Source organism: Lonchura striata, chromosome 3 (genome assembly GCF_050655825.1).
Source record: "Lonchura striata isolate lonStrDom1 chromosome 3, ASM5065582v1, whole genome shotgun sequence".
NCBI lineage: Eukaryota > Metazoa > Chordata > Aves > Passeriformes > Estrildidae > Lonchura > Lonchura striata.
In genome coordinates, this window is record NC_140705.1 from 63644101 (window position 1) to 63665112 (window position 21012).

The 21012-nt window shown below is 36.1% G+C and overlaps 1 protein-coding gene across 2 annotated transcripts in view; it reads right to left on the reverse strand.

Annotated features, from left to right (window-relative positions):
* The window catches only part of PEX7 (peroxisomal biogenesis factor 7), a 39829-nt gene that overhangs the window by 18094 nt on the left and 723 nt on the right, over window positions 1–21012 (reverse strand). For both annotated transcript variants that reach the window (XM_085576736.1, XM_021553076.4), the window contains exons 2-8: window positions 20130–20187; window positions 18490–18640; window positions 15019–15096; window positions 14606–14714; window positions 5621–5727; window positions 5110–5223; window positions 2060–2115 (exon numbers count right to left, since the gene is read on the reverse strand). In XM_085576736.1, coding sequence (XP_085432862.1) covers window positions 2060–2115; window positions 5110–5223; window positions 5621–5727; window positions 14606–14714; window positions 15019–15096; window positions 18490–18640; window positions 20130–20187 — 673 coding nt within the window. The remainder of the gene's footprint in view (window positions 1–2059; window positions 2116–5109; window positions 5224–5620; window positions 5728–14605; window positions 14715–15018; window positions 15097–18489; window positions 18641–20129; window positions 20188–21012) is intronic.

The following is a 21012-nucleotide window of genomic DNA, read 5'->3' on the forward strand; positions in this document are numbered from 1 at the left end:
CTATTTGCAAAAGAGGAAGCTAAGCATTGTTAACTTTGTTTTCAAACTTTAGAAATCCAATTGTGATTATGTGCCAAACTAGCTGCATATAGTTGACCTGAAATAAACAAAACCCCAGTTTCTTACATGGTAGTTTAATAATCTGAACTAAGATTTGCAGCTGTTTGCTTAACTATAAAACCTCAGTAACCTTTAAGATTACTGAACTCTGACAGTAAAGGATTGCTCTACTACTATGCTGTATTCCATTATGTACTACAAACTAATGCTTGCTGATAATTCTAAGCTTCAAACACACTGAAGAATATAAATGACCAATATCATAACTAAACTATTATTAAAATAACACTACAATTAATCTGTTTTTAAGGGAATGCCATACTATGCTGTTCTAGGAATCAAAACTCAGTGCCCCCCCCCCCCAACCAAATGGGGCTAAAAAGTCACAGGCCTTGAGTAGATTCAATAAGATCCATAATTAATTCCATGTACTAGAATCCCTACTTCTCTTCCACCTTTTATGTATTGATCAAGGATTTTTACTCTTAAATTCAAATGTACATGTATATGTGCATATATTCACATCCGTGTGTGTGGTGTACATGCATGTGCACCTATGACAGGATGCGTGCATGTATGCACATGTGGAGCGCATGGTGCATCCAGTAAAATGACAGTATGTGGTACAGGTGCAACATAGTCTTTAAAAGAGATGTTCTCAAACTTTTATAACAACAATTTTCCTCCATTATACAGAATATTTTGCTTTTGACACCTTTTCCAAAGACTTTCACCTAGCTTTCTCTGTTGTTTGTTCATTCATACCAAATCCAACAGTTTTAGAAAACTGTTAAAAAGCTTTATTTCATCTCTTCACGTCTGCTGTCTCTCCCTAGTCATGACAAGTAAATATCTGAACAGAAAAATAATGGTTAGAGTGAATTTGATAAAGAGGTCCCCAAGCTCTACATTTATAGACACAATGCTTTGTAAGCTAGTAGCTCTCTCCATCTTTTATAACAATTTCCAAATACGAAAATGTCAGAGCTGAAATTGCACTAGATTTCAGTACTGCATGAAGCACATTGGCACCAAACCTGAAGGATATATAGCTGGTGTCAAAAAGGGGAAGAGCATGACAAAACAGTCAAGTCACTTCAATGCTTAATGAGTTAACTTCATGATGCCACTTTATATGATGCTATGGCAGAAGATTGAATAGATTTATGATTTAGCAACACATACAGGCACTGAGAATTAACAATAGAACCCTCTGGCAACAGCAGCTCTCTAGGTCTGGTGTCAGACCAATTAGGACACAACCAGAAGTGACATTACTTGAGATGATTTGGACAAGTGGGATAACTTTGCGTCCTTTATGGAAGCAAGAGGGCTTCTCCCATTTCTTAATGTCCTGCCTACATTCAGTCCCTGTTAGAAAATTAAAATGTAGATCAAAGAATTTGACTGAGGTATTCAGGAATACTTCATATTGTATTGACTTGTGATACCATATATCTTAGAGAAATCACAGTATAAAATCAAACTTCTTTAGGACTTTAGATTTAAAACAATGGTATTACGAGATCCTCAGCAGTGTGAGATATACAAAGCAGCCAGGGGAACTTGCAGAAGTACTGTCTAAAGAGTTTCAGCATACACACTGTGAAACACTAAAGCTTCCTCAGATACTAGCAGGACAAAAATTTTGTTCATAGAAAGCCTAGATAAAAACGTGTCACAGAAACAATTCACCTAACTAAATTAAGAAGGTATTATTACCTTCTTATCAAACATCATTGCAGCTGGATGCAAATATGTTCAGTAGAGTGATAGGAAAAGGATTGCAGAAAGCATCTGACAGAGCAGATATTGCTCAGCAGAGTGATTGAGCTGGCCTTTAAGTGACAAACCCTTGCATTTTCAACAGAGCTTATGAAGCATCTGACAGCAACATTAACTGCACTCCAGTATATCCACTCTGGAAATGTTTTCTATTGCAAGCCATATTAAAATAGATCACCTTTCTATTTTTATCCAGTTAGAGAAAATACTGTACCTTACAGTAAAATCATAGGAGCAAGAGGCCAATATAGTTGCATGGAATGGTGAAAACTGCAAGAAAACAAAACAACTTTTAAAGTTAAAACATTGTGCTGCTTACTGTAAGCAGCAAGTTATCAAGGCTTAACTACTTAAATGGTCTTGGTTGGTACCACATCATGCTGCAATAAAACAGACTACATCAATGTATTTCTCCCCATGCTTCTAATTGCAAGGAATCATAGAATTAATAATCACAAGGAATGCTCTGTGGGATCCTGTTTTGCTTAGATTTCATTACAGCAGTACCAAATAACTCTGCTGTAAAGTTAAGAAGTTCTGGAACTATCATATAAACAGTCATTAAGTTCTGCTTTTGGCTAATAGGCTAAGTTTCATCTTGTTATATAAATCAAGTTTCAAACCAGCTATGTGACCAGTTAATTATTTTCAGAGAGACAAAATCTGTGCCATCCTGCAGAAAATATAAGATATATTACTAACATCAATTCCATATCCTACCATTTTTAAATTATATATACAAATGGGAAAACTGGACAGAAGTGGAATAAACTGAAGGCAATATAACATCACTTCATTATTTCCCCCTCTCCTACAGGGCATTTTACAGGATACACGTCCTCCATGAACTCTTGCAGACTGGTCTAACAGCCGCAGCAAAAGAAGGATTCAGTTATGCAAAAATTGCTCACCTCAGCTCTAGCTTTTTGACAACCTTCAGTTTCCAACTATTTTAAAACCTGTACTTCTCAGCAAGAAATACAAGCTACTGACATAACTTGAGTTTGAAATGCAGGCTCCCCACACTGTGGTTCACAGTTAAGTCTTCCTGCGAGACTTCTAATACTACTCACAGCAACTACAAAGTTGAAAGTTAAGTCTAGACTATTGCCACAACTGCCCAAGTTGTCAAGAGAGCAGTGTATGTTGATGGCTGTTGAAGTCTGCTGACAGAGCTCTCTTTACTATAGCAGAATTGAGGAATGTGCATGCTGGAATTTGAACCCCTGCAGACTTCCTGCAAATTTTTTTTAAGGGGGAAAAAAACCTCAAAACAAAACAGATACTGCACCTCAGGAAAATGAATACTAGAGGAGAAGGTCTGATGGGCAACAAAAAACAATGGTACACTTTCCATAATCCCCCTTTGCATGCCATCATAGTTTAAAATAAAGAAAACCATCATATCAAAGCTTTTTCATTAATCTTAAGTATCCTAGAAACTTACCTAAGCAAACTTTATCAAAATACTTAGCAGAGTGCTACACATGTAAGTTGAAAAAATTTACATAATGTCTTTCTGCTACAAGAGAAAATTCTGTTCAATCTAACTTCAGATACTACAATTTTATCATCTGAATAGGTGTATATACAGGCAGAAGATACCACCATGTCATCCGTCCTGACTCCAGCATACCCAAATACCTTTCTAGGTAAACTTGAAAACTATAACTGTGTTTCAGTGTAAGATACTGAAATCAGCTAAGAATGTGAGGATCAAATGCACCAACATCAAAATTTTCCAAAATGGACTGCTGATGACCTCAGTGCACTTATAATCCCCTGTACTGCAGTGAAAGACCATAAGAAATCTGCAGAAATCCTGACAGTATTGTGGTGGGTAGAATTCCTTGCCAGACTCAGATCTACTGCCAAGACTTGTGGTTTCCATTTTCTTTTCCACTTCAAACTGTATGCTCCTGTCCCCGCTTCCTTTGTGTCAAGGCCTGCAATTGTGTGGTTGAGCAACAAATTGAAACAGCTTAATGATCCAGACAGAAACTAGTCACTTTCAGGGACAGGGTTTTCAGTCAGAGCCATCAGCTGCAACTTTACAATCACTTGTGTCAGCACAACACAGGGGCAGGGATATCAGTAGGGGCAGCTGCCTCTATAGAGGCAGCATCCAGGTCTCTCTCTCAATTCAGTGTGACTGGTGAGTTTCACCATACAAGTGGAGATATGCTGCACCCCCTCCAAGTGCTGGCCCACACTGTCATATCTTATGTCCTCAGAGACCATGTCTGTCTTGAAATGGAAGCAATGAAAGCCTGGTAAGATGGAATAGAAGTCATGTACTCCCAGTAAGTCTCCTTTGCACATGGATGCATCTTCTATGAAAAATATTTCACAGAGCCAGATTAGAGAGTAGTCATGCAGGCATTACATTAGAAAAAAAGACTCAGCATCAATCAACAGTGAGGAGAGCAGGCAGGGGTAGCTGGTATAAGGAGAGCAGGAGCTTCTTATGTTGTCTGACCATGAAAAGGATTTGTGATACGGAATGACTACCTGAGTCACATCCTCTTCTGACAAATTACAAACTAACTTCTAAAAGTAACTTCTAAATATGTTAGAAACAAATCAAGGCCAAGTGAAGCAAAATACCAACTAAGGATAACTTTTTCTGCCAGTTCAGATTTCCTAGAAAATATTAATAAACATACCCGTCCTGAAAGGCTTTAAAAGGATTAGGTACTATCTCCTTTTTCAGGAGACTTTGATATTGATGCATTTGACTCTTACACTCTTTACTAGTTCCAATATTTTACACTGAAACATAGTTAAGAGTTTACCTGAAAAGATATTTGGATACATATTTTCATACAAGATGATAAAAATGTCACTGTGCATTGAGAGCAAATTCTTATTGGTGGGTGTTCTAGCTGTAAGCAGGTCTAGTAAAGTCATCTGTAGCCTTTTATGCATAAAGTTTCAAAATCCCTTTGAATGCATAAATATTTTCTTTGTATACACAAAAGTATATATTCACATTGTGTTCTGTATCTTGTCTTCTGTGAATGTTGGCCCTTTGTATAGAACGACAAAGGAAAAGCATCATTTAAAAATTAGTAAGGAAAAGTGTTTTCTCCATCTCAAATTTCCCACATAATTTAGCTGAAGCAACCTTTAAACTCTCTCTCAAACCCTCTAACATCTTATTGGCTTTTTCCTAGTTATTAGATAATATAAAATATTACTGGCTTCCACAAAAATTTGTGTAATAATTCAGTGATGGTCAATGGGAAATAAAACACAACTTACTTTTACTCTTCTGATAGCATAGGTATGACCAAGCAAGACGAACACTGGTTGCCGGATATTCCTCAAATCCCAGCCTTTTAAACTACAGTCAACTGCACCAGTTACCAGCAAGTTCTGTTGATTTAATACAGATATATCATGACAATTTAATTACTAAATTGTAGCAATATATCAAAAATAAAAAAAAATATAAAATAAATTAAAAAATTCAAATTCATAAATCACAAATGAAGTCACATCCCCAGTGTGTAAATTAAAGAGCACAGAGACACACAAACTGGTCTTCCACTTTTGACTACTCTGCCCAGTAGCATTAAGCAAAATCTCTGATCTGCTTGGGCTGACCATCTTTTAGAACAAAGCTCTTTTGGAGATGCAATAGCGAATGAGAGCACCAAAGCAACTAGGCATGTTTTCATAAAGAGAAGATGCAATAACATTGCAAAAAAAAACCCTGCTATTTAATAAGAGTGGTTCAATTAGCAAAACAGTGGGATGAACGGTTTTATACCTCATCATATTTGCACCAATCACAGCTCAAGACCTCAGCCTGGTGGGCTGGTATCACAAGTTTCACTCCTGGGGTTTTCACATCCCAAATTCTTAAAGTCTGATCACCTGAAACAAAGAGAAATTGATTCAATGTTGTTGCATCAGTTACAAGTTTCAGTTAATCCATTAGTACTTAGCAGACAAGTGTTTCTTAGCTTTCTCGTCTACACTTAAAGATCTATAGCATTTGAATACATCCTTCTTACAAATTCAGTTCCTAATGGCTTGTAAAGATACTAAAAGCTGCATCAGCTGACAGGACAACTAAGCTTTTCAATTTTTAAAATTGGGATTTTCCCAATAGCCCTGAATATTTAGCTTTGTGTCAGCAAAAATGGATTCTCTACCCCTCTAGCTTCCAGAGAGAGCAAATTAATTAGAATTTATTACTATTATGCTTATGTTCATTCAAAAGACAAATCTCATCACTGAAAGGTGATTAAAACACTTGTGATTTCTATAGGAAGAATGTATAAATGCTACCTAAATTTAAAAAAACACTGTTTTACACTGCTACTGAAGAAATTATTGATAATTCCTTATAATTATTGTTTTCATGCCCTTTATATACGAGCATTTTGATGGTTTTAGTGCCCTGTTGGTCACTAGCTATAAAGTATACAGCTGGGCACAAGAAAAATCATATCCCTTTTCGAGAAACTGGCTACAGATCAAATAAAACCATCCCCAGAGCCACAGCAATATTCCTAATTGCATGAACCACCAGACCCTGCAGATGTCCCCAAATAAAACCCCATAAAACATTTGGAAAGTTTAAATAAATGAGGCAGAGAGAGGCTCAGTTCTCTACATGTTGCAAGTCCAGCCTTCTGACCACAGAGGCCACGGGGAGCTTGCTCTGGTGTTGGCTGGCTCATCCTCAGCCCTCAGCACTGGGAGAGATGCTGCACTCTTGGTGGACAAACTCCCCATCTGTGAGGTGGGAACAACACCCAGTTTCCCCCCATTTTCACTCCCCTGCCCTATTGTCAAGAGAAAGGCTGCTGCTCCATACACAGACAGCGCTCCTGACAATGGCACCCTGCAGCCAGCTGAAGCCGCAAACATCGCTACAGTGCTTATAAAAACAGGGCAACATATGGAGAGGAAGAAACACGAGCAGCAGGGTTTTGGCAAAAAAAGAGGCAGCACGCCCTGGATCCACTCTCCATTAGCCTTGCTGATCTGCTTGCCTGCAGAGGACAGTTCAGTTTGAGTTTTAAGTCTTTCTGAGGTATTATAATGGACTTCTTAAAAAGCTTTTATTTTAATTTCATCAGATAACATAGATTTGAAGGGGAAACATATTTCACTACAGACAGGATCATTTTCCCCAAGCAAATAAATATATAAATCCAGGTGAACTAGAATGAACTGCTACAGAGATGCTACAGTAGCATTATGAGGGCCAAATGCATTTGGAAAAGTAAGTTATGCAGCCAACATCAATTCTGACACTAAATGTAAAATTGCCCCAATTACTTCTTTTATAATAGAAAATGCTGATGCATGAGAAACGGAAAAAAAAAGTTATTTTCTGTGTTTTTATGGTTGGGGTTTTTTTGGGTGTTTTTGTTTTTTGGTTTTTTTTTTTTTTTTTAAATGCTAGATTAGCATTATTAATTCTGGCTGGCACTATCAGTGAAATGTTTTTAATGGAGTAACACAACATGCAAGTGAACCTTTCTGTGACTAGAAAAGACTGATTCAAAGCCAAACGAAAATCCAATTTTTCCATTTAAGTGGAAAAATCAGATTAATTTAAAAATCCTGATAAACACTGCAATCTGACACAGTGCAATACTAACTGCACATTTTAACAAACTTTTTTTAACCTTAAACTTATTTCCATTCATACATATATATTAACATTTAACTTCAACAAAAGCTGCAGTTAAAAATTTTGCAATTTCCATGAGTACTCCAAATATTGAGGATGTACTTCTTATATAACATAAAGTAAAAGTAGGATAATAATAATAGAAAGTACATGGAAAGCACACCTAGTACAATAATATTTATTAACATACAATTCCAGCTGGCATACCAAAGTAAGCAACCAGGAAAGTACCCAACAATTCCCCCATAAAATATTTCTATTTTTGTAGGAAGCAGTTTCTCTATGGCAACAGATTTTTACTGGTCCATTAGATAATTATGATTTCAGAATTGTTTATACATTGTACTTGCTTTCTTTATTTCTAATGAATATTTGTGAAATCTTGGATGAATCAATAAAACTACACAATATACACTCATCTATTCAAAACTTTTCAATTGATGCTAATCTACAAGTACATCATCCTTATACACAAGATAAAGACTGCTAATGTGAATGACAATGTCCAATAGTGAAAATATAAAGTTTATTTATCTAAATTTCATGTAGGTTTTATACTACCTTTTTTATTCACAGATATATTTTACCCAAATTCATAAATAATCATCTCCAAAGTCCTGTGAGAACAACCAGATAAGCAATCATTTCTAAACAGTGCAGAGGTATAACAGTAACTACAAAAAATAGCTAGGTATTTGGGAAATTAATAAAACCCCATGAAACCTTAAACACTATCTGAAGGGGAAAAAAATTTAACTAGGACCCGTACAATGTTTTTCAGGAACCAGCTTCCACTAGACCAGGTTGCTCAAAGCCCCATCCAACCTGGTCTTGAACACTTCACGGATGAGGCATCCACAGCTTCTCTGGGCAATCTGTTCTGGTGCCTCATCACCCTCAAGGTATAGAATTTCTTCCTAATACCTAATCTAAACCCACCCTCTTTCAATTTAAATCATTACTCCTTCTTCACTACATTCACTTGTAAAAGGACAAAGCCATCACAATTAAAGCAGTGCCACAGAATGATTACAAGTTTATATAACTTGCTTACTTATATATATATTTTAAACACCAAACTAGATTAAATCATTTAGCCTGAATTAAACAGAAAATCTGGAAAAATTAAAAGCAGAACTCAAATCTCATGACTCTCAAAACCAATCTTTTTATGCATGTTGAAATGATTGTGCTGATTGTTTCTATCACAGATAATTGTTCTGATATTGGCTGAAATAGAGATATTTTTCTTTCAAGTAGCTGGTACAGTGCTGTGATTTGGATCACAGCACTACAAAGCTGGGAGAATAAAAAGGAAAAAAGAGATGCTTGGAATTATGGCATCTGTCTTCCCAAGTAACCATTATGCATGATGGAACATGTTTTCCAAGACATGACAGAACACATGCCTGACCACGGAAAGCAGTGAATTCCTTGTATTGCTCTTGCATTCTCAGCTTTTGCTTTACCCATTAGACTGTCTTTACCACAACCCATGAGTTTTCCAGCTTTGACCCTTCTGATTCTCTCTTCATCCCATTGTGGGGAAGTGACTGAGTGGCTGCGTGAGGCTGAACTGTCAACGGGGGTTAAACTAATATAACAGTACAAGAAAACTTTGAAAGGGAGTACTAAAGCTCATGGAATTCCACACGAAGAGACAGAAATAAGAATAACACAAATAACAGCTTTAGCTAAATCATCCAAGAGTACTACTGAATACAGAAAATCTATCTCCATGTAGCACAACTTACCTAGTAAGTACACATAATTACCAGTGGAAACATAACTTTGCAACTGGTCCATTTTAGTCTGATTCAAAATGATGTAAAGATAAAAATTACAAGACTAAGTTATTTTAGGGAAGAGCCCAACTAATTATTTTTCTAAAAAGAATAATAAAATAAAATAATTTTTTTAAAAAGTTAGTGAAATTTTTATTTCAGTGTTTCCCAAGACAATTATACATAAATCTTGGTTGGGGCAAATTTTTTTTTTTAAATTGACCAAAGTTATGACTTATGATTAAGCCATTCTTCAGCAAATGGCAATATTGGTTAGATACCTACCTGTAACCCAAATGACACAACCCAAATTAATCTACTATAAGAAAAATGTTAGTGTTTATTTCTTCTGAACACTAAACCATTTTATAACATGAGATTTTAATATAAAATACTATAACCTGAAAGTGCCTTATAGAATGTACTATATACAGTATTTTACTATAGTTAGCACATAGTATAAATTGAAGGATAAACTCATTTCCTAAGAAACACTTCAGCTTGTACATTACTGAATGATTTAGTAAAGCTTATTTGATGTGCTGGTTTTGACTTGGGTAGATTTAATTTTCTTTTTATTTTCTTTTTTTTCCTTTTGTTTTCTCTTATTTTACTTTTAAAAGAGAACAAATGCTCTCTTAGTAGATGTACACCTTCCCCAGCTCATTATTTCATGCAAAATAATTAGTTCCAGGATAGGTTTTTTACAATATGAATACCAAATGCAGAAAGGTGCACCAAGACTACATGCCAGCCTGATCTGTGAAATTACAGCTTGACTTTACTACACACATTTATCACCAAGAGACCAGTAAGCAAGAAGAGACTTTTTAAAAGGCAACTCACTAACTCAGAGCTGACAGTAAAACAGAATATGAGATAAAACTTGGTTTTTAGTTTCAACATTAAAGTCTAGCACTCAATGCAAGGGCTTAATAGAGTGGGACCTGGGTTTACAGGTTCATTTGTAAAGCAGCAAAGCTACAGTCATCCAACACTTTTGTCAACGTAATAAAACTGTAACAGAAATTATCACACCTTGTTATGGTGCAAGAAAATTTTTTGCCCTGGGCTTTCAGTCTGAAAAACAAGTCTTTGAGCAAAGAATACATTTCATTGATCTAAATACTGATAAATACAGACATTGTCAGGCAGATTTTTAAAAAATTTCTTTCTGTTATTCATGAATTAAGATGTTATTAAAATTATGTACCTGCCCTGATCACTAAACTTAAAGCCTTTTAAAAGCCTTTTTAAATCTAAAAAGGAAAGCAGCATTAAAACTAAGGCCCCAGAATTTAATAAAACAGCTATCAGTCATTCTAAAGATGGGCTTTGTTAAATCCAAAATATCCATATTTTCATTTGTCAGTGTTGTATCTGTATTGAAGAATACTTGCAGATAAAGGTAAAATGGTATTTATTAAGTACTTTATACTTTTAAAGGACAATAAACCCAGTTGATACTAAAAAGGATGATTTCTTTATAAACCACAGGACTAAGCAAGGCCTATTGCTCTGCAGTCGTTGAGAATCATTTAGTAGAACTGATTAACACTGGACTAAATACTACTGTTGTGTGCATTTCTAATGTTCTTTATGAGCTTCACACCAATTTGTTCTCTAGGTTAAAAAAAAATCTAGGTAAATGACATAATGACTCATTAAACCCCTTTAGCCATGAGGTTACTGTTAATGCTATTAGTGGCTTCATGTCACTTCTTTAATGACGTTTTCCACATCAGTGTGTTTTTAGCGTAAGGCAGACATTTACCAGGGCTCTGGTTTTGTGCCACACGTACACCTGAACATCCTGCTTATCTGCTCAGAAATTGTTATTGACATCACAACAGCACTTATTTACATATCCAGAATTAACTGTTTGCTCTGTTACTATTACATCCCAATTGAAAAAAAAAAAAGTAAAAAGGCCATTTACTTTCTGTTTTTCGAGTATGAATGATTGTACATGAAGACAACAGCATGGTAAAGCACCTCACACATCCCTGTAAATGTTAAATGGAAGTTTATTAGATGCTGAATAAAACCTAATTTAACTGAAGCATCAGACATTATATCTTTGCAATTCAATTGCATTTTATTGTCCACTGCAGACAAGCTCAGCTTTCTTGTATGTATTCAGAATGGAGACCTAGTATCAAATTCTTTTCAATTGCTTTATAGTGCCATCTTGGATTTCTCATTTTCTTCACTTGTATTTCTTTTCTAGTCCCATAATACCTTGAGCAAAAGCTGTATTTCAAAATCACATATTAGCTTCAGGCATAAGTTGATCCTTTTGAACAGCTATTTTACTGTGGTTTGCAATGCTGTATGGTTTTCTGTTTTCAGTGTTCACAAACTAATTAGTTACATGGAAATTAAACTTCTGCAGGATTCTATGGGGATTCAAATAAAGGCAAAAAATGGCAGAGGTGCGGCATGCAATATGTTTTTAGACCTTCTTGCCCCTTGCTTACTTCCTTTAAAAGAAAAAAGAGTGAGTTGTTTTACTTACACTTAGTTTAAAGTATTTAAAGAGCAACACTTTTTTCAATCTGTGGTTTACAACACACCTAATTTATTTTACTTGTACATGCAGAAGGAAAATGAAGATGCTGCCACATGAAACAGCTCATTTCTCAAGCATTACTACTACACTATTAAGACAGCACTAAGTACATGGTTGTGAGTAGGTATGTGTGAGGTGGGATGAGAGAAAGGGGACAAGAAGAGCAAAAGAGAGAAGAAAAAAAGACACAGATACCCTACAATCACAAAGCAGTACAGACTCCTTCAAGAAAGTAATGTTTCCATAATCTTTAACAACATCCAAGAAAGCTATTGTTTTTAAAAGTGAATAAACCCAAGTGAGATGAAAAGAAGTACAAAAAGTTTCCCTCCCAATGCATTTCAGTTACTAATTTTCAAAACAACAAAAAGTTGCAAAATAAGAGACCACAAAATCACAGGTCAACCTTTCCAGCAAGCACATCCCAAAGAAGGGAACAGCTCTAAATTTGACACAGTACTATCATATTGAGATTCAAGTTTCTCTCCAGCTCCAACTTTAGCTCAATAGAAGATGAATCATCAGTGAAATTTAGCTTTCTGTCCCATGATTTTCTGTCATCCTCATAGAGGATGCAGATCATAGCAAGTTTTAAATGAGGACAACCAGCCTCCTTGAACAGTTCCACTTTTCTTTTCATCACATACCTTGACTGACAGTAGAATGCCATTAAGCACTGAACAATAAACTCACTGAACACCAACTGTGTGATATACCTTTTTGCAAGGAAATGGCCTTTATACACAGAGCTAGAGGGTCATGAGTCCTTCTACTATCCACAGTCCTGCTGACCAAAGAAATGACTGCCAATATGTATTTTCTGTAGTGAAGCAATCCAATCAAACCACAGGAAAATTGTGATGCAAACAATGCAAACACAAAACCTTTTCCACATCAGCATGCCATAATTTCTATATTATTTCATCTAGAAGTATACCAGACATTTTATTTGGGAAACTGTAAGAAAGTTCACCATCATTTTGAAGACTTCTTCTAAAATCTAATTATTTTATAACCAGAATTACACTATGAATGCATATAGATTTAAAAAATAAATACAGATTTTTATTTCACAGCCGAGTGAGAACATCATACTTAGAGAAGAAAAATACTGTGTCTTTTGTGCATGTTGTTTTTCCATTAATGAGTGAAAACTGACTGCAATTAGCTTTAGGCTCCAGCAGCATATTAGTCCCTTTCAAGCATCAAAGTAAAAATTGACAAAAGAGTAGGAACTCTATAGTGTTCTAGTCAAAACTTCAACAGCTGCACACACTGAGTCACTCAAAGAACAGATCAATTGTTGTACCAAATTTAGGTACCATGACATACAGCATCTAACAATCAATGTTTCCCAAAATTGTTCAAGTGGCAATGTATTAGAAGAAAGTTTGGCTACATATCCTGGAGGTTCAAATATGAAATAATTAGTTGTTTCTGCAAAGCCCTTTTATTAACCTAGAATGCCAGAAATTTTGTATGGGTAAGACTACCATGGACAGGAAGGTCCTAAGCAGGACTTTAAAGGGAACATTTCTTAGAACTGGCAAAAAACACTTAAGCACTTAACCATGACTAAATGGTACTTAGCTAGTATTTTGTAGTATATAGGTAGTTGCATTTCAGTAGAACTGTTCCTACATTGTACAGGGCTTAATCCCATAGTTTCTGCACATCCTGTTAGACAGGTATCCACCACATAAGGTGGAAAAACCTATGCGCCAACATATGGCTTTCAAGCATTATTATGTAGAACAAATAAATGCTACTCATTCATCATTCTAGCTGAACTCTGCAGGCAGAATCAGATGGAAACAGCCAGACTGAAATTTTATAAAAGTCACATGTATTTTTTCATCTGGCTTCCCAGAGAATAGGGAAGACTAATATCTGTGTGTATACACTGTCTCTCCAACTTCAGTAACAGGAAAACAGTTATGTTTACCCTCTTGATATTAGAGCCAAACAATTTCTATTAAAATCAGTACAGAAGTACAACAAACATAAAATCTGACAAATTTAGGTCAATTTAGAAATTTGTATTAAGACAGTTCCTTATAACCCTTTTAATTCCCATGCAAATTCTGTGGCTGACAGCACCTCTCTCCCAGTTAATCATCAGCTGGGTCCCAGGTATCACTGCAGAGCTCTCCTTGTGCCTCTGAATCAGGAGCAGTGTTTGGAAAATACTACCACTTCAGCTCTCTTTGCCTCTGTGTACACCCAACTCAACTGTGACTATATTTACCAGCAAGACCCTTAGTCCTTGCCAAAGCAGAGAACAAAACTTGATTGAACAAGGCACAGAGATCTATAGAATTGCTTAAAAAAAGCTCAGTGTGATTTGACTACATTTCTCACAGAGTTAATAGTCTACCAACACCTGAGATAATTTGAACAAAAACAGGCAAAACCACAAAATAACGTATATAATATGATTTAGTGGTCAATAACAAGAGTGAGATTAATGGAAGAGAGATACATAAAATAACAGAAAAAAATGCCACAAGGTCACTTCTAGAAAACTGCTGATCTTCATTTAAGTGGCCAAAAGGATGATCTACTGACTGTAACAGAACCTACAAATCCAGCTGCAGCAATACGTTTACTTTTCCTTGTTCCATTTTTATAGAACAAGTGTATATGACACACACTACCATCTGCTGGAAAAAGTGCTGAACTGACCCACTAAGACAGAATGCAGCTTTTGGGTTTTTGTTGTGAGAACCTCTTTTCCATCATACTTACCTGAGGCAGATGCAAAACAACCTGGGATGTGTGGAGACCATATAGTGCTGTAAATGACTGCTTCATGGCCTTTAAAAGTGCATAATGACTTCCCCACAGCTGGATCCCACTGAATAAATGAAAAAAAGAAGACTGTTGAGATACACATTCAATAAGAAATGAAAGGTTTCGTACATTGAAAAAAACCCCAACTTTATACATACAGAAAGGATTAGATTAACATTTTCAAAACAGGCACTTGTACTCTTAAACTGGTATCACCTGAGAGTTTAGGCAACCTCTCAACTAAAGCAGAATTTCAGCCACAGGGTAAAAATAAACTGGAAAAGAGAATCCATGTCGTTTCTTAACACAAAGGAGTATGAGATCCAAAAGAAATCAAACTTTTCAACTTCAACAGAAAACCAACATACCAGCTTGGCTGTTTGATCCCATGAACCAGACACCACTAGCTGCTCTCCTCTAGTTTGGCTCCAGTCAACACTATAGGCCTGTAAATGACATAAGAGCATAGTTTAGAAGGAGCATTAGAATACAAGTTTCAGGCTGTGGTTAGCCAGAATTTCACAAAATAGACTTGGATTTGCAGATTGTATCCTAGTCATCTGAAGAACCATACCACTGAAGCACAGCAAAACTTGCCAACAATACCATTTACCTGAACAAAAATTAAATGTAGCCTCTCAGTCAGATATTAAAGGTACATAACAGGCTAAGAAAAATATCTGCAAAAGCAAAGATGGGCCAAAACGGAGGAAAAAGAAAAGTTGTAACAAAATCCACATACATCTGCCATCACTAGGATTCTACCACTTTAAAAGCCATAAGAAATCCAGCAACTGTCCAAGTCTTCTATGGAAAGTGTCCTGTGTGAAATGGAAATTGAGGTAATATTTAGCTATTTCTGAGCATTTTCCTTTCTAAGAAATATTTCAGTCTATGCTAGATCCACCTTACATGAACTGCTTTTCATCTATTTGCTTATCTTCCGTAAGTCAAACACAATCACTGCCCAGAGAAAAAGCTACTTTATCTGCAACTCACCTTTTTAATTTGACAAAATCCTACTTCCCATGTACTGAAAGCCATACTGCTCTAGAACTGTTTTGTACTAGCTCCCTTCCTTGAGAAGTCTAGAGCTCAAATGTACAAGACACTGGGACAGTACTTAACACAAGTCATATAACCAATTGAGAAGTAATTATTTTGGGTTTTTTTACCAAACCATACTCTTTTCTACTTTTGTTAGCTAACCAATTATACTACAGCTCATTAAAGCATGCTCCTTTCTACTCTAACCCTTCCTACTACAATAGTAACAAAGGAAACACACCAGTACCTCTCCATAGGTTCTAAGAACGGAAGGTAAGACAGTTCTCCAAAGTGGCTCAAATATTTCTCTCTCTGCCTTAGAATGTGTGTAATGGACTGAGCTCAACTCCTAAGCTGCTGCTGTTTGGAAATGCCCCTAATTATATCACTACACAGTATGCCTCTTTCACACAACAGCTCAGTAAGTGGCTCTCATATTCATATTCAGGATTTTCCAGAGAGAAACAGATCTTTGGGAAACATGCACCCGTGTCACACAATCCACTTAACTGGTATTCAATACATTGTACTCGAGATGTATGAGATCTACTGCATGGATAAGGCAAAGCACACACAGGGCTCCCAGCTCACTCCCAAGCTATCAGCACGAGATCTGCAGAGCACTGTGCTGTGACACAGAGCTGAGCACATATGGCACACAGGGCTGGCCCTGCTCAGCGCTCTGCAGCTGCGGCAGAGGCAGCGGGACCTGGGAGAACTCTCCTTCGGGCAAGAATTACAAACAGAAAAGACAACAGGCTCGGGGAAAACAAGAGATCCTGTCCATTTGGCATGTGACAGGTCTTGGTAATAGGGACAGGATGAAAAGAAGACAGTGTGAATAACCCAGTAAGGTTTACTTTTGCTCTTCTTTTTTTTCTCATGCCATCCTCCAACATAAACTTATAGACACTTCAATGGAAGCTGTGTTGAGCAACTGGGAAAGACTAATAACACAGCATAAACCTTAGCTGTTAATTTTTTAGTGCTTTATCTTCAACCATAAAATAAATGAACCCTAGCTTATGCCTAAACAGCAGCAAGAAATGCCTCAGGCAAGATGAAAAAATGAAGGAAAAAAATATGTAAAAACACAAAAAATAGCTTAAAATAAATGTTCGCCCTCACTTTACAAGAAAAATTTAAGTCAAGCACTCTATTATGTCACAATCCAATGAGATTTTGTCAAAGCCAAAGTAAATGAGACTAATTTATTCATAAGATTCAGCAATTGGCTAGTGCTGGAATAAAACTCATCGCCCTTTGATAATGCAAATTCACTTTTAAATTAAAAATGCACTTTATTTTTGAGAAGGAACAATGTTCTCATTTAGAAAAAAAAGAGAAACAGATCCCTGTCAATCATGCATTAGAAATAATATAACATGCAGTGACAAAACTGCCATTAAAAAAGTCAGCCAGGGATTAAGGATTAGGAAGGTAGTGAGAACACTGTCAGCCACTGTTTGCCACAAATTGCTAGGTAAATTCCTTCTAAAATCTATCCTCTTAACACAAGTTCATAAAGAATCACTACAAACCTTTCATATCTCACAATAAACTCTCACTCAGCCCATGTTTCTTATACTGTCTTTCTGAGCACAGCTGAATGTGTCCACCTCCCATGCTACCAGCTCAGCTAAGACATAGACACAGAAATGTTTATTTCACAAACAACAGATGGTGTAACAGAACCAAATAAATTTACTGACACAATTTCAATGAAAAAATGACAGAAACAAACACTGCTTCACCTACAGTTTCTTTCTGTAACTACTTTCAGCCTTTGAACATTATCAAAATCCTGATCACAACTAGAAACTCAAAATTCTCAGTTTATACAGTAAGTGTATTAAACCGAAGTAGAAAAACCACAAAGAAGTAAGCTACAGAAGATGGGCTCTGGTGTAACTACAGTCACCCGACATTTAGATTTTTGCTTCATATCTGAAAAAAACTTGAGGTTTTTTGGGAATTAAATTGAATTTCCTCAAACAGTTTTTTGACTGCATATCTACTAGATTATTTTATTGAGATTGATGTCCTTTAGATAAAGTATAAGTAAAGTCAGTAAAATGCAAGCTGAAACTCATTGCATCTTAAGTTCAAAGACTTAATAGAAGTGAGTGAAAGGTTAGAAGGAAAGCTTAAAAAAAAAGGGAAGAAAAATCACTTTAGGGAAAATATATGTACTACAGTATAAATATCCTTAAAACTACGCAAATATATTAATGAACCTGAATATAATATTTTTCTCTACCCATACACCACTGCCCAAAGAAACTGAGATTTTAAGAAAATCAAATGCAACAGTATCAACCCAAGGCTAAAAAAGCCATACATGCTGTCCCAACATTTGACTGCTGTTACTGGAGTAGGATCTCACAGACACTAGGAGGGAAAAGGATAAGCAGATCTGAGTGCAACCCAGTTGCTAAGGATGAGCACAATGTGCATCACTCCACAACCTCAAGACTATGACTGATGTATCAGCTATCTGATTTAGACCCATCTTACAAGGCTCTCTAAAAATCACAGTGTGACTGCAGTAATTTCAAACATCACAATGATTACTTAGGCTGTAATTGTGTAATCAAGCAGCACTTACTACGGTGTATGAACATGCACAAGAATATGTACATCCACTTTATATTCAAGTTATTAATTCAAACCACAGACCCAAAAAAAGTTAGAAAACAACAAGCCACTTTTTATTGTAAGACTACAAATAAATATTTTAATTATTCAATCATAAGAGCATCCATTAAATTTTTTAAGTTGGCCTGATTTACCTCCAGAGTATGCTCCTTATAGACTTGCAGTGGACCTTTGGTTTTAGCCATATCCCAGATTTGCAGAGATCCATCTCCACTACAAGTGATCAACATGTTTTCATTATTCTCACTCCAGGTCACATCAAACAGTCCATCATTCCAGTCAAAGCTAAATTGGAAAAATGAAGATATTTGTCTGTGAGAAAACATGACATAAAAGTCTGAGCTAGTTCCATGCAAAGAAACTATTTATATCACCCTTTTTACCATTCTAAACAGCATTTTTATATATTTGAGTTTCAAGTGAATCTCCTCACTATTAATTTACTTGTTTGAATGTCAATTTCTACAACGTTATGCCAGAATAGATTAAGTTAAAGCATAAATGAGCCAAGGACCTTCCACACATGAAGAAGGAACTCTTATTCCAGTCTAGAACTTGCCATGCAAAGAGGTACAACACGCCTCAGTCTGATCTATGGTTTCTCCAGAATATAAGAGCACTTTGTTTCTAACAACTGTGGTAAAGAAAGAAATAAAGCTGTGTTGGGAGGGCCTTATCCAATTCACACCACTCTGAATCTCAGTCACAATGAAAACACAACAGAAATATAACAATGAATTTACTGAAGAACTCTACACCCCCTTGAAAATGCTTTCAACACACCAACAATTCACAATATGGTATCTGATGCCTTTTATTAGTTATTTTGCGACAGCTACTAATTACTGCAATATTATCTGATGGGAAAAACTGATTTCTTTATCTCCTTTTCACTGAAGGTTTAGCTAAGCTTAGGTCAAATTTGATGGCACTCTGCAGTAATGATCAGGTGCACATGGAACACTTTGATAAACAATACAGTCTGTGGGGTCAGGAACTGAAGAGGACCTTCTACCACAAAATAAGTGGAGTCACTGAAAACAGAAATGAACTGTACTAAACCAGAGTACTTAACAGAAGTAACAGAGTGTTGAACATCTTCAAAGAGTCTTATTTTATAATTATGAATCAAAAAAGGTTTCTCAGAATATGATTAACTATTTTTAAGCATTTTCATGTCAACCACCTTAATCTAAACAATCATTGTTTCAAGACTTTCCTTAAAAAAATTTAGGTTAATAATGAACAAGTATTAAACTCCTTCCTTTCTAACCTCTCTCCTCCTTCCATCCACAACAAAATCAATCTCCCTAAAACCCCTAGAAAATTGTATCTCCTAGGAAGGACCTCCACGACTTGATGTACCTTCCTGCTCTATTTTCAGTATAAATCAATCATAAGGGCATACATCTAGGTGTCAAGGCACTATTCCTAAAAAGCTAGAACTTATAATTTCAAGCTAGGGCAGAGAAGCTCCTCTTAATGTACATTGTCAGTTTTCTACAAAATAGTTTACACCATGGAAATGATGCAATGGTGCTAGCCAGATGATTTCCCATAACAAATTCGATGCAATGTAAACATAACTTTTGTATTGTATGTAAATACAAATACATTCATTTCTATGTAAATACAAAGACCTGCATTCAGTAGTTACTTCAGAATTTAAAAAATACTTTGTATTGCTAACAATAACCAAAAGTATTTCAGTTATGCCTGGTATTCACAAGTACAGAGTTTTTATCTTAGAAAATTAAAGATAAGCCTGTATTACCTCCTGAGCAGAACAATCCCAGCTTCGTTTTGTTCCAGCACTGCCAGAGTTCCACAACCTAAACCAGCAAAATGAAACAAAACATCACAACTAGTTCCCCAATGCCAAAGGAAACTGGGGTAGTTCTGAAGTAGCTTCAGCGTGCAAAAACAAAGGGCACATGAACTTTAAGAGGCCTAACAATTACTTGCATAATTAAACATCTTGTCTTTAAAATTAATTTACATCACATTGTTCTGGTTTGATTTTGGGGGTTTTGGTGCTTCTTTTGTTGGGATTTTCTTGTGGTTTTTTGTTTGTTTGTTCTGTTTGTGTTTTTTACTGCAGTATATCTGTAGGTGAGGTTGGAAAAGACTTGCTTATAAAGCATAAAAGTGCATTTTCCCCATGGCCTCACATGACAGACATACCAACACAGAGTTGCTTTTGTCTTTTTGATAACACAGCAGACCAAACACTTTTTTCATCCCTTCCTGAATACAGTAATACAAACACAGCTCACCATAAACTAAATAAACAATTAAATTCTGATAAAATGCACATCAGTTCTGCTTCCTCATCTGATGAGGATATTGTTAAAGTAATTCTACACTTGGATTTTTTAAAAAATTAATATTTTGGAGTATCACCGGAAATGAAAAATATGCCAGTACTGAAAGACGCTCAGCTTGGCTCTTTCAAGAGACCACAGGGTCACTAGGGCCTGCCTGGACACTCGGGGACTAAGACAAAAACAGCTGAAGGCACAGAAACACAGAGATAGCTGAGCTGGAAAGGACCATCAGGGCCGAGTCCAGCTCCCGGCCCTGCACAGCACCATCCCAAAGAGTCACGTCCGAGAGCATCCTCCAAACACCTGCGCTTCTGTCCGACTTGGTGCTGT